The sequence below is a fragment of the Melopsittacus undulatus genome, chromosome 2, assembly GCF_012275295.1.
Source record: "Melopsittacus undulatus isolate bMelUnd1 chromosome 2, bMelUnd1.mat.Z, whole genome shotgun sequence".
NCBI lineage: Eukaryota > Metazoa > Chordata > Aves > Psittaciformes > Psittaculidae > Melopsittacus > Melopsittacus undulatus.
The window spans coordinates 78,205,890-78,220,800 of record NC_047528.1 but is presented as its reverse complement, the minus strand read 5'-3'; the positions used below and the strand labels follow the sequence as shown (position 1 = coordinate 78,220,800).

At 38.0% G+C, this 14,911-nt stretch overlaps 1 protein-coding gene across 4 annotated transcripts in view; it reads left to right on the top strand.

The window, feature by feature from the left end:
• The window catches only part of SH3KBP1 (SH3 domain containing kinase binding protein 1), a 226,149-nt gene that overhangs the window by 131,345 nt on the left and 79,893 nt on the right, over nt 1-14,911 (top strand). For all 4 annotated transcript variants that reach the window (XM_031051030.2, XM_031051032.2, XM_031051031.2 and 1 more), the window contains one exon: nt 10,292-10,488. In XM_031051030.2, coding sequence (XP_030906890.1) covers nt 10,292-10,488 — 197 coding nt within the window. The remainder of the gene's footprint in view (nt 1-10,291; nt 10,489-14,911) is intronic.

Below are 14,911 nucleotides of genomic sequence, written 5' to 3'. Positions count from 1 at the left end.
TCCCTTCTTTTTACCATCATTCGATCTCTTCACCCCCACCCTGCCCCTTCTCTTTTTTTTTTTTGTCTTCTCTTGCTTGCTGTCAGGAAAATCTGCCTTTCAAGGGACAATTCTATACAGAGTGGCACCGGCAAAGATTGACAGCTACAGACGTTATAACAGTGAGTGTTTCGAAATCAACAAGCAATGGCTTTAGTCCTCTGTACTTGTTTGATTTATTTACACTTGTAAAAAATGTGCCACTGCTACTCACTTATGGCTACTCTACATGCATATATCTGTCTGTAAGCTAAAGTCAGTTTGCTGCTGATGAACTGCCTTAATGCAATGAGAATGCACCTGTTCCTCCTGTGCATGTGTATGTTATATGTCATATAAGTGTGTAAGCCCACAGTTAATTATGAATTAAGTTGGTGTTTGAATCTCAGCTATGGATTGACATTAAGACCGTTTAGTCCCATCATTTTTGCCATCTGAAACATGAAGACTAGATTAAAAGCCACAAACCTTTGACTTAAAAGTCCTTCTGCTCTAAAAATAAAGACCCCATTGCAGTTGCTGAATTCATAAAATATGCTTCACTTTGCTTAAAGAACATTGTGGGTATTGTTTTGTTAGGGGTGGTTTGGTTGAGGTTATTTTGGTGGTTTTGTTTAGTTTTGGGTTGTTTTGTTGGGTTTTGGTTTTGGTTTTAATTTACTGCATGCTCTTCATTTGGCATGCTGATTTTGACAGCTATTACTCACAGCATTTTGGCTGATACATTTTTTCTGCCAAGGAGGGAAAAAGTTATAAAGCTACTTTCATTTCATGGTTGGGTTTTTGCCTTTTGCATTTTGGAAGCAGGGAACATGCTGCTTTTCGTATTCTTTTACTACCATGTTAATACAGAAGTAGACAGGATGGTTGTGTAAGTTGAAAGACAGACAAAGCAAGGAAGACAGAAATCTGTCTTACCACCTGCTTCCTCATTGAGAAATGTAGCAGAAAGAGATCCTACTGAGTCATATTCGGTGTGACTAAATACAAAGTGTTCAGTCCTGTCCTCTGGTGAACAGGATGTTGTGCTAACTTTGGCATCTGCTTTCATCCCAGACAGCTTTCTCCAGAGAAGATCCAAGCTGTGCTGCCCTTCTTCCTCCTTTCTGGGTGGGCATGTTTGCTGTCCTACCTCTGAGGACTTCTGTCTTATGCATGTTCACAGCAAAGGATGAAGCAGTTGAAATAGTAGTTTTTATTCTGATAATTGCATTTACACCTTCTTTTTTTTAAAAAAAAAAAACAAACCTCAAACTGATTTTTAAAATAAAAATCTGTGTGAATGTGTGCAGCTCTGAGTATTTCCTTATTGAGAATTATCTCCCAGATTCTTCTCTTTTCTGCAGCTCTTCTCAAGCTTCCAACCAAGCTCTTACTCTGCCTGGAGCAGACCATGTGACTGGTGGTCTTCGCATTTTTCTGCTGCTTTTCCCCTTATAGACTTCATAACTGCTTATGCATCACTCAAATTCCATGCTTCTTGTAGAGTTCCTGGACCATCATGTCCTCAGATCCACCTAATATGATGGGCATCATAAGTATTTGTGAAGTAAATCTCCAGGGTGCTTGACTTCTGGCTTCAGGATCTAGCTTCAAATCAGGTGTAAGGTCTGCCTGTGGAACCTTTAATTTCACATTAATCTTGCTGGGCAGTGTTGCCCTAACATTACTTTTAAAATTTTTCCAGAAACCTGCCCATTTTTCATTAAGAGTTAAATGGCTTTTTCCCCTTTTCTCAAGTCATTTTGGGTGAGCCTAAGTGAAGTCAGGAATAATTCTGTTACCTTTAGGTTGTGCTAAAGCTCTGCATTTAGTTCTTCCTGTTAATAATACTGGGATGTGGTTGTGCCATGTCACAGAAAATAGATTTTATCAAACTAATTTCACAGAGTACAGGATTGGATGGGTATCTACCTGTATGCTTGACAACAAGCTGCGAGAAAACAGCTTAAGCCACAGTAGATATTTGTACGTTTCTCTGAGAAAACCACCCATCTAAACTTTTTTTTTTTTTAAAAGCTGACAAATGCTGTCTTGGTTAATACTATCTCCCTTGGCATTTGATTGAGATTTGCATGTTTTTTCATGCTGCAAGGGTATTTTGCTTTCTCTGTAAAACTGCATCTCACAAGGCTACGTGTCCAGCTACATTTGTGGCTTATTTGTTGCTTACTGGGTTGGAACTAGGACTGAACTGGGTGGTATGCAAAATCAGGTCACCCAGGAAAGTTTTAAATAAAATGAAGGTTGGCAGTGTTGGTACTATCAGAGATGTTATCTTCTAAACTAACATACAAAAAAGTGGGTTCGTTATTCTTCTTGTTCCATATATTGGCAGCTGACTTCCTGCATCCTCATGTTCTTCCCAGGCAGGCCTAGCAAAGGTGTGGCCAGCTGCTTCCATTTCATATTTGAGCTGTAGTCATTATTTTTAGACAAATAACCATGTGCTTAGGACTCCAATGAAAATAGTTTGGAGACATTCCACTAAATTGTTTTCGTATAGGGATGTCTGTTTAGAACAACCCACAGCTGCTCTAATTTCAGCTTTCTGGTTTCTCCATAAATCAAGCCCCAGTCAGTTCATAGCTTTAGATTAGTTATGCTCAAAGGGTGCTTGGATTCACCTGTATCACATTGCATGTAGCATTGCTCAATTTTTGCAGCAAGCTTAGAGCTTCTACTTTACAAACATATGCTTAGTGCTAAATAATTTTGTTTTGAAAGCCATTTTCAGCTGCTGTGTTTAAAAGACATTCTCTTACTTAACCAAGGCCTGTAATAGCTAAATGCTGTTGAATTAGTGTAGCTGCTTCTAGAGATACCTTCCACTGAAATATGCAAGACTGTCTCCTGCATAAACACTCAGCCCTGCCTTCATACACTGACATGGCTTTTTCGGTCATTAGATCTGCCAGGCTCTGCTCAGTTAATTCCAACTCCTCTGGCATTCTGCTCATCCACCTGCTGTCAAAAAATCTTTGCTACTACATATGCTGTAGCAAACAAAAACCGAGTTACTTGTCGTTTATTGATCACAGCCTTCTCTTTTCTCATCCTGCAACTTTCCTGTACCTCCACAAAAAAGTGCTTCTTGGATTTCTAATATTTTTTTTTACTGGTTTAATCTCTCTTTCTTCCTCCACTTTCTTCAAAGATGCTATAACTGAGGATCAGGGCATATAAAATGCTTCATTTGACAGATATCTGCCTCTCTTTCCTTATATGTGGATCCACAATGCTGTCAGTAATAGATATTAGATATAATGGAAGAAGATGAGACAGGATCGTTGAAACAGAAATATTCGTGAGTAACCTTAATTGTGTCTCATATTGTTTCATCACCTTTTTTTTCTTTTTTTTTTTACCACTTTCCCTAATCCTTGAGGAACTATGGCTGGACAGAGTTCCAAGAAATCTATATGGTTGATGTATTTATGACATTACTAACCTCATTTAAGAGTGACTGAATGTGAGTGAAGTGAGAAACCCAAATGTGGATGTTTAACAGTTCTGAAGAGAGGACAGTTGCAATTTTTTTGTTTCACCTGACCTTCATATACCTTGCTTACAAAGAAGAACATCTATTAGATACACAGCTGCTACAATGAAAAATAACATTTGAGAAAGAACAATGCTAAAATTAGGTGAGGGGAATTTTTATGATTAAAATAAGCATCCTGTTTTCTGAAGAACAGATGTACAAATGGCAAGGGGTTGGGGGTGGTGGGTGGAAGAATTATATTGGGTGGGATGAAACACATTAAATCATTCCATTGATTTGGACTCCAGTTACCAAGTGGTTTTCCGTGACTCTGACCAAAGACCTGTTTTATGTGAGTAGCAGGTAAAGAATCCTTTTGGCTGCTTACCCATCCTTTCATGTGTAGTTATCTGTTCCTGTACTTGGTGAGAACAAGGGTGGTGAAAAAATAGTTCCAAAATGAAGATGACAATGGTACAGTTGTAGAGCTCCTGGATGAATGTTTGTTTCTACTTGCTCTCATAGTATTTGGGGAAATGGCTGGGGGTAAGGTGAAGCCACCAATTTCAGTATTGATGGCTCTGTATTCATGCTGTAGGGGATGCTTGTGCTGTGTTGCTCTTCATGCATGCTGCTATGTGGTGCTGGATACTGCTCTTCTTTTCCCTGCATGATTTCTTGTGCATACGTAAAAATCTTGGGGCTGTTACTTGTGTGGCAAGAACTGTTGTGCTAAGTAAAATGAACATGTTGAAAGGAAATGACAAAATGTTTAGATTACATGGTTACATTTCTTCAAGGAATATAACTGAGAATAACAAATAATGACTAATATTGAAATAGCCTGCCTCAGCCATTTGTACATGTACTCTTGGTAAAGAAGTATAAATTTGTTTTCTGAAAGCATGAATTTATTAACCTTCAAACTATGAAGAATCAGCATGGCTTTGTTCTGCAGTAATATTTAAAATCAAACTTTCTTTTCTGGTTTTGATTTTTTTTATGACACTGTGGAATGTTGTTGGGGATGGCTTCAACAAAATACAGGATTTTGGTAAAAAGCAAGCTCAAGATAAACACTTGATAGGCTGCGGGTATTTGTTTTGTCTTCACCAGTGTGTGAGGAAAAGGAAAAAGGACAATTCCTGTTTCATCTACTGCAATTACTATATCTAATTTCACCTTCTTTATCATTCAGATCAGTCATTCTGGTGTTCCACCCTGTCATTCTCTAAATAGAAGGAAGGACATATTTCCCTTGCTTCCCTTGTGGAAAAGCAACATAAGGAAAGGCAAAAAGACTTTCCTTAAAAGGAAAAAGTCCCAATAAGCTTCATTTACACAGTTCTTTGTTCTATTAAACATACTTGACAGTGTTTCTCTCTGGCTGCCAGACCAAATCAAGAGGTCCTTTGCACTGTCTCAGGTGTGTGTCTCTGAGCAGCCAACCTTTACATCACTTAAGCCTGAGAAATGCTTAGAGGGCCAGAGCATCATTTGCTTATACATCATCAGAGTGGTACGTCTTTTGCCCAGTGCCATAAATTGTCTGCAGAGAGCATAATCCAGAATAAAGAACAAAAATCTAATTACTACATAACAACTCAAAATAGAAAGCTCTGTAAACCTCACAATGTATTCCGTTTTTCCTGCCATTTTAAGCTCTTTAGAAACAATTTATTTCCTGCTTTGAATTGAGTTAATTTTATCACAACTGTTTATTTTTGTTTTAACAGCTTTAGTTTACACAGCTCTTTATCATCCCTAAATATCTTTCTGATTTAGTATCTTGGTCTGATGCCAGTGCAGCTCTGTGCTGTTGGTGAATTAAGTCTGATGTTGTGGGTCTCCTTCTAATCCCTGTTTGAGCTAATTTGTTTCAGTACATTTCAGAATGTTGCTCTCAAAAGACCTGTAACTGGCATAGCAGGAGTGTGCTGTGTTTGAAATGTCTCAAGAAAACTAATCTCTCTTATATACCCATAGAGGAAAAAACTGTGTGAAGTGCGAAATTCCTTCACAGTGTGGTGAGCATTTATCTTCATGAATACTAAATTATCATGCTTTTGTAAGGAGCATGAAGCAACTGAGCATCCTAGAGCTCTGACTGTTCTAAAATAGCTGTGTGTCAGTAGTCCCATATTTTGTCCCAGCCAAAAGTTTGGAATGGTCGGCTCCTGGGAACTTTAGTTTCTTTTTCCTGATGCTCCCCTTGTTCAGACTTCAGGGAGCTTACTATGAAAGTGCAACCACTGCTCAAATTTGAGCTCTACCTTGTGGTGCTATAGATGATTCAGCAGCAATAAGTCTAGGTAAAGAATGGTGCCTTTGATAATAAAGCCAGAAATGGAAAATGTTACTTACAAAAGAAAATTTAAGAATCTGAAATTTTTTTGTACTATTTGTTGTGACTGCCATGATAGCCCACACGTTAATGAGCACCTGATTGATGTTATATTCTGAGTTTGTCAGCTTTCCAAATGCTGACTGATTCTAGAAAAGTTGATGTTAAAAAACCCCCAAACAAACAACAAAACCAAGGCCTGACTACTGTAGCTTTTGTCCTATCCTGGCTATGTTTGAAGTACGAAATGACTTAAAATAAAAGTAAGACGTGCTCAGTGCTTCTGAGGATAGCAGTTTTCTGAGCTGCAGACCTTACCTTAGAGCTCAAGTTCATGGATCTGCCACAGCTGTTTCAGCCTGTGTGGGTGTACTGAGCAGCAGCAGCAGATCACTGTGCCAACTGAAACACTTTTCAGGTTTTGATGCCCATTTAGCAACCTGACCTCCCTACTAACTGTAGCTTTTCTTGAAGAAAATTTGGTGTTTAAAATTCATAATCTGACAGTCTGAGACACTTAGGTTCCTGCCTAGTTCCCAGCTGTATCCTTGGGCTTTTAGGGAAACTATCCAACCAGCTCTGTTCTCCTATTAAGCTGTTTGCAATATTGGCAAAAAAAAAAGCCATGAAAAGCTGAAGGGGGTTAAAACAAAACAAAACAAAATAAAGGAGGGTGGTTGGAAGAGAGACATTTTTCTGTTTCAGCTGTCATTTTTCTGACTTCAGTTGTCAGCCATCCCTTCCTTGTGTAGGCAGGCCTAGGGACTGTTTTGTACTGCATTATTGTTTCTTAATCTTAATACAGATCTCAATTTTATCTAATTTGTTCTTAGTTTCCACTGCGTATAGTCCTCCTCTTCTGTCACCTTTGCTTCTTGCCCTCAGCCATGAAGTGATAAGTGCAGGAGCAGACTAGCTCTTGGAAAAGCTAGAGCTTTTACTCTTACTTACCTGTGTAAGTCCAGAGGGCTCCTCAGTTTGTGTCAGTCAAAAAGTAATAAATTATATCATTTTCCCAGTTGACAGAAAGAATTCTTTCAAGTTTGAAAGGGCTTTGTAAGGCTGGCCTCTGTATCCAGCCACTCAAAAGCAGTTTAATTTGGACAGGCATCACTTCAGTCCATTCTGAAGTCCTAATTAAAAAATAATTAAAAAAAAAAAAAAGCAGCAGTTACATCCTATGTTGCTTTCATTATGAGGGTTGTGTCCTGAGACTAAGCTCTGTGGCAGCATAGAGACAAATTACTTTTGGATTATATCAAGCACAGATGGGTGATGCTAGCAAAATCCATTGTAAGCCTGAGGTCAGGTTTCTGATACAAGGTGTGATGTCTCATCACAGAAGAATGGTCATAAAAGATGAAGATGCAGTAATGAAAAACAAGTGATGACCCAGAAACAAAAGCCTAATTCTTATTGAAGCCCCTTGAGGTTTCTGAGCTCCTTTCATGAAGGCTTCAAAGATTTGGAAGTCCATATGAGAACTCATGAGTAATTCCCATAATTACTTCCATCCACTAACCAAGGTCTAGGTCCTCTTCTCCCACAATTCGTGATTCAGAATATCTTATTTTAATTCCTTGTTTTAAAGATAGCTTTTCTATTCATTTCATGGAGAAACTAAGAGCAGTCATGGACTGTACCAGTAAAAACCCAGTTACTTGTGGAGAAAGGTTTTTGCACTGCTTTTTCCCTCCATCACAGAGTAGCTAGAGGAGATTTTGGCAAGGATGAAAGAAGGAACCTTTGCCAGAGGGTAATTTTCCCATCCCATATCAAGATCTTTTGTTCAGCAAAGAAATGATGGTAACTGTGATTTAGTTTGAGGTGTGGATGTTTTAAACTGAGAAATATTATTAGTAAGTCCATATAGTTGATTGGTGACCATTCTCTTTGCATTTAGAAGTAGTAAAAATGTCTGTCTTGGCCAGGGCCCTAGTAACTGATATTTTGCAAAGCTGGGGAGGATCCAGTTTTGTAGAACTTGCAGCTTCTTCTGTTACTGCCTAAGTCACAGCAAGGTGTAGGAATAAGAAAGAGGCAGTGCCTTTGCTGTGTTGCCTGAAGAGATTTATACTTTCTTGGCTTACTTTATTTACTTTGAGTGCCTCTGCACTGTGGAATGGCTTTGCTACAGTTAATCACTCTCCTGCTGCCATCCACAGCACAGATGAGGACTGCACTGAATGCTTGAATTTCCTGGTTATTGCTTTCATGAGATCTGGAAAAGAAGCAGCACACAGAATTTACCTCACTGGTGGTAGGAATACTACCGTTCTAGCTACCATAATAAACAAGTGAAACCAGATTCAAAGTTCCTTCTCATGGCCCTTCTTGGAAAAATAAAAAAGCCAAGTAAAGATATCAAGACCACTGTATATCTTACTTATGTTCAATAGGTAGATGTGGCAGCCACTGAGGAGGACAGAGAGAGTAAGCATTTTCGTTAGTCTTCAGTCATTTTGTTTGTTTCTGATTGGGAACTTTCTCTAATTCCAATCTTATACTCCTTTCATGTTTCAGATACAGAAGATCTCAGAGCAACATATAATGACTTTTCTGCTTAACAGTTTTGCTAAATATCTTGGCTTTGTACATAATTCCTGATTTCATTTCCTAGCAGCACCCTGATTTTGGAACCAATTTAACAGATGAGCCCTTTGCATCCTAGATCATGAAGTTGTGCCTGTAGGCCTTAGGATTTACATCGGTTTCTATGGTTTGTTGGAGAAGCTTAAAATAGCCCTTGAAGAGGCTGGTATGTTTTACTGGGTAGTCGTGTTTCTAAACAATTAATTGCCAGGATGACAAGAAGTCCCCCCCCAACAAGTCACTGCTCACCATCACAGCAGAAAGTTTTTGGATGGAGACTGTTAAAACCTAAGCTATCACTTGAGTCAAGGAGGCAAAGCAAAGGACTCAACTGTTAATATTAAAGTTTTATCCATAAAGATTTTCATTGATTCCAAAATACTTTTTCTTCAGTTTAATTGCTCTGTTTGGTTTTGAAGGGTTGTTCTAGTGTAGGCTGGAAATAATATTCAGATGCTTTCAGCTCAGGAACAGTTTCATTCTGTTTCTGTTGCTACATCAGAATTTTACATCAGGGAATTGTAAAAACTGAGGCATTATGAAGATTTTATAAAACTTCCCACATGCTCCTTAAGTTGCAGGCCTTCTATAGGGATCCAGTAGACTTTGTCCATCGCAGTATCATTTCTTTGTGAGAAATACAGAAATTTTGGTGTAACATTACTTTGTTTAACAAAGGGACGACACAAAGAGATTTGTATACAATCTCTACTTGATTTTAGGTGTCTAGATTCTAAAAAAAGAATCGTCTATGCTAGCAGCCTTTTATGATGAAAATTCATTGCTATAATGTTGTGGATCTGATATAAAAATAGTTCAGAAGATAAGCTGATTTGAGATTTTTCTTTCTTTGACTTGTAAAATCCACAAATGCTTTTGAGGGCAATGTGAGGATTTGAGTTTGCTATTACTAGGTAGAATTAGTGCTGTAGTAACAGCAGTTGTGGTGGGTTTCCTGGAAACATAATTAAGCCTATATGTAATCTGGAAAAGAAAATGTAAATGAACTGAGGGACTGTTTCATTTGAAACAAACTTCAGTTGGTCACTTTTACTGCCAGTGACTGGCCTAATTCTGCACCATTCTGTAAAATGGCTGAAGCATCACCATATTACACATGTGGCCTCTGCTATTCAAACAGCAGATATTTTCAGATAAGTGCAGATAAATTTTTCTGTTCACTGAAAGAAGTAATGCAAATCAGAATGTCAGTTTTGATTTATTGTATTCCTAGAGGATAGTGTGCATGGGTGCTTATGAGGCTGTCTGTGCTGCAGAGAGATTTAATTTTCAGCAGGGAACACATTATGCAGCTTATTTGATTGCAAATTTCTTTGAACAGCTTTCAGCTTTATATTTCTCAGTTAGGTAATGTAGCTTTAGATACTAATTCCATAATTGGTTTGATATGAGTCACAGATTTAAGGTACAGTGCGCCTGGTCTGATTGCTTGTTAGCTTGAAGTGGCTTTATAGAATAGCTGCTCTACAACTGAACTCTTTCATTTATTGAGTTTTCTTCTAAATAATTTTTGTCTGAGGAAGAAGGATTTTCTTGATACTCAGAGAATGGCCATGAAGTTTTGATGCTGGAGGATGCATGTTTTGTGGATTGGTGTAAGTTCTAAGTGGTACACCAATGGGGCGAAATTAAGTTATTTTTTAAACTCAAAAATGAGCACATGGCACAGAGAGCATCTTCTTTACCTGTTTCTTCTAGTTTCATTTTCCTTTATAGAGGATGGTGGGAGGAAGAATCTTCCAGTCACAATCTGTTTTGAAAATAATGAGCTTCACACCTAAGATTCCTTCTTTCATCCCTCCATTTCATAGGCCTAAAAGATACTGCGGGCTCTGAGAGTGATGGTGGTGACTCTTGCAGCACAAAATCAGAAGGAGCCAATGGAGGCACAGCAATCCAGCCCAAAAAGGTCAAGGGTGTTGGCTTTGGAGATATCTTCAAAGACAAACCTATAAAGCTACGACCAAGGTCAATAGAAGTTGAAAATGATTTTCTCCCAGTAGATAAGGTACGTGTCATTTATTAATTTTCTCTTGGTGTTTTAGTTTTCATCCTGAAGTTTCAAATCCTGCACTGGCCAAAACTTGAAGCTTTATGGTCATGATTTCCTAACCTTTCTGTGGGCAAGATTCTGCTGGGGGTTTTTTCCCTTGCCACATACCAGAAAGTGAATTCCAGTGAGGTTAACTGCCTGCAGGACATTTGGACATTTGCTTGGACATTTACTCCTCTCTTTGTATCTCCATCTGGTTTTTTTTCCTTAGAAAATATTACTTTAGAGAACAAGACTGGAGAGGCTTTTCAGGTTTTCAGTCACTCATGTTATAGTAAAAAAAAAGTAATTGCTAATTCTCATCTAAACTAAGAGGGAGATACTGTCACTGTGCTTAAAAAAACAAAAGCAGCTTTGGCAAATACCGTAATACCTCAGCTTAGTACTGGACTTACTGATTTAAAGGATGCTTTCAAGATTACCTAGCTTTATTTAAAGGAGTTAGTAAAAGATAAAGTATATTTTTTTCTGGGTTTGTTCTACGTGACATAAGAAGAAAGTCTTGAGATTAACAGCTGGGGAAAAGAATAACATTCTGCCATGTTGAAGCAGACCATCTCTATTCTTTGTTCCAAAGCCTCCAAAACCTGTCATTAAATATGTTAGAAATAGAGACTAGAAAGCCAAATGACATGTTTCTAATAAATTGGAGGAGGTAAACTTTAAAAAGAAAAAAAAAAGGGGGGGGGATTGATCACTCTAAGGTATGTTCACTAGGGAAACAAACAGAAAAGTGTATTGTTTCCTAAGGAAGTAACAACTAAAGAAAAATGTATAAAATCGTTCTTTTAAGTAACAGTTAGATTTGCATAGGATTACCGATACACTGAGAACCGTTAAGAGGCTTCTTCAACCTGGAGTTCTGCTAAGGGCATTGTTACATGATGCATTTTCTTTGTCTCCACAATGATTTTAAGGCACTTCTGGGTAGCTGCTCCCTGGTGTGACAGCTTCTTGCCTTTTGTGTTGCATTTGTCCAGTTGTCTGTAGAACCAGGCACTACAGGAATTACATATTTTGGCCCACACACTTTTGTTTTTTAACCTAGATCATTTCAGTGACCTGGCATAGCACCTTCCTTGCGCATCCACCATGAATCTTGGTGGGAAAGGGCAGGGGAGATCCTGCAGAATCATGGTGGGAACTTCTGAAGTTAGTTACGTTGAGGGACATTTGCTTAGTATCTTGCAGAAGATCACAATTTGCATTCTCTAGGAGGATAGTGAAAACCTGGGATAATCTAATAAAGGAAAAACACAGATTGTATTACTCTTTGACCCTTGCTGACTTCTTCAAAATCTGCATGGTACCCTCCTTGCCTCTTGTTTCTGGGTAGGCTTATTAATTCACGTGTGGAGCTTTGTTACTGTGCAGGGACAGGCGCATCTGAGCTGCATTCCAGTGGCACCTCATCAAAGAAGCCCTCCCCAGGATACAAGAAAGGGACAGGTCAGGCCTGGTCATGTTCACTGAGTGGTAGATAATAAACCTTCCTCCTGCCAGATTCAGGGAACGGGGTACAAAGCAGTGTAGTTAGCTTTGCATGGAGCTATCATAGTGTGTTTCTGCAGCACAGTTTATTTGTGACCCTGACAACCTGCCAGTATTAAGGTGAAATTGGGCTTTAGGGAAATTTTATAAGTATGATAAAAAAGAATTTTACCAGAACATGAAATTGCTTAATAAATGGGTTATTTTTATTTTCTTTAACTCCAGTTCAGAGGATGTTTGTTTTTACAGTTTGATGGCTACCTGTGATCTTGTACTTGCAAGTCTTTCTTTGCAAGTCATGTGTATGGAAAATTGCTTTGTATATGGGAAGCACCTGATAGCAGGCAGACTTCAACCCATGCATGGCTGTGCTTAAACTTCTTTTTATAACTGGTGTGTAACGTAAGTGTTCACTTGTAAGGTGATGTATATGTAGGCACTGACCAGAATTCAAGCACTGCACAAAATTCAGTTTTCTTGAGTCTGATAGAGGAAAATTACAATTTACGAAGTATAAGTCCCTTCCACATGAAGAATTTCTTGTGTCTGCAAGTTTACTATAACTGTATCCATTGCTACAGTAGTGTTTGTAAATGGGAGCTAATTAAAATAAACTATGTATCCCTTGAACTCTAGAGTCCCTTATTTCAATATGAAGTGTTTGCAAAATGCTGATAAAGTGGCCTTCATTCTGTGACTGGAAGTCTGAGTAGGACTTCATAATAATGGCAAGTCTAAACTTTGTTTTTCACTAAGAGCAAAACATTTGTGCAGTGTAAGTCAATAGTTTTGCTACTCAGCCAAAAATAGAATACAGAATTTTCAAAAAACTTCTAGAATTTTCCATCTTACCCACAGACTGTGTCTTCAGATTTTTCCTGAAGTTGGCATGGTTACTAGTAAATAATGGCTTCATTTTTGTAAACAAAATTCATTATTTCTGTTTCAAGTGTGGAGATAACTAAAGGGAACACTTCTTTGCTGTTGTTGCCTTTTTCTTATCTAGGGTCAGGATGGTTAACCTTTGAGCAGTGCCATTCAGAGGCTTTCAGCACTGGGGCCTTTTCCTATTCACAGCACCAAGACATGATTCATTAACACAACATTCATTTACAATGGCAGAACATTAATGTTCCCAGATACTCCTCCCCTGCCTGCAAGAAATTGTTCTCTCATCATTGCCATATTCCCATTTAATGCTGTCTGAGAATGAGAATCCTGCATTAACTTTGCTGTTCCAAGCAAGGTCATACTTAGTTTGAGAGCTCTGTATACTGGATCAGAAGTGTTGCAATATATTACGCAGAGTGCCAAACAGGTAGATTTTTCTCAATGTAGTTTTTAAAGGGACCTTTGCCCTGGTGCATGCCTTTTTCCTTTACAAGTAGCCTCAGTTTTTCAGTAGCTTGTAAACTTTTGAAGAGGCAGAATTCTCTTTGAATTTTGGAGACCCTAAAACTTGTTTCTTCTTCATGTAGTTATTGATGAAATACTTTATATATTACTCTAATAATTCTGTTGCCTTTTTGATTTAAAATATTTTCTAACATTATTTGGTTTTTTGTAAAGCATCAATAAATCACTGTGGTGATTTTATAATATGGGATTATTTATAAGAAGATATATTTATAAGAAAATAATGTGGAAAATATCAGTCCATTTACAGAAGAATCAACAGGGTCTCATCTTGTGTGATGTGTTTTCAATTTTATGACTGAGAAGTTTAGATCATATTTCATGCAAAGGTGATATGAATTATTTGGGTATTAAGTTAAGAAGGCTTTTACACAAATATTGGCAGGAGTATGAGGGCAGAAAGGATTGATGCTGGTTGAGCAGAAGCAGATGCCATTAGCTCTCCTGTAAATCACCAGGCAGTTTGATGTGCTTCCGGTGTTAGACCAGTGGAGGATATAGTGGCCCTTGTATTCTAAGGTGATCAATGAACTCCCTAACGAAAGACAAAGCTGAGGAGTTGTGTGAAACCCCATTGGTTTTATTGGCATGCAGGATTCATTGCTTTGCTGTTCTTTGTTCTAAAAATCACAGAAGCATATTATTCTAGGGGAATTAATGACACAGTTGTAGGAGTTTAATATGAGCAGTGCCATTAGAGCTGTGTTTTGTTAAAAAAATAAAAGAATCAGATACACTCTGTAGTCCTTTTCTTTGCCTGTCTGCATTGATCAATCAACCCCTGGCCATATGTAACTAGAATCAGATTCCTGGGGCTTGGCTCTATCAAATTCCCATTAATGTTAGGTGTAAGTGATCTAATTTACAGTGCTGCATGACTGAAGACATAGCTTGCCGACAGATGAATTTTTAGAAGAAAACAGTATGTGTATAGGCATGTTGTCTCTCCTGAGAAAATTCAATGTAACACTGTTTAAAGTAGCACAAGTTTTATGGTCAAATAGAAATGCCTGTTTCACATGTCTTCCTGCTCATGCAGCTTCAAGACATTTAAACAGGTGTTTATGCTTATTTCTTTTTTCCTTTTTCATTTTGTAGTAGCTTATCTAAAACCTCTGTTTCTAGGCTGGACTTCCTTCCAATATGATCTGTATATGCTTCCATTGTTCTAACAAGGGATCACTTTTTCCTCTCCTATATCTAAAAATAAACCTAAAAAATAAAGGAAAATTAATTCAACTGATACATCCCTTCTGAGTTAACTGTATCAGGTTGGTCCCTGAATTGAGGCTTCAGCTGGAAATGCTAACAGCCGTAATTGGTGAATATAAAATAAAATAGTCTTGAAAAGCCATTTTTATCTTTCTGAAGACTGCCCTTACTTCAGAAGGGACTATTGTATTTTGTACATTTTCCATTTGAGGTATTATTTGTAGTTTTCTTCAGGCAAGACTTTCATAGTTGGCTAGCA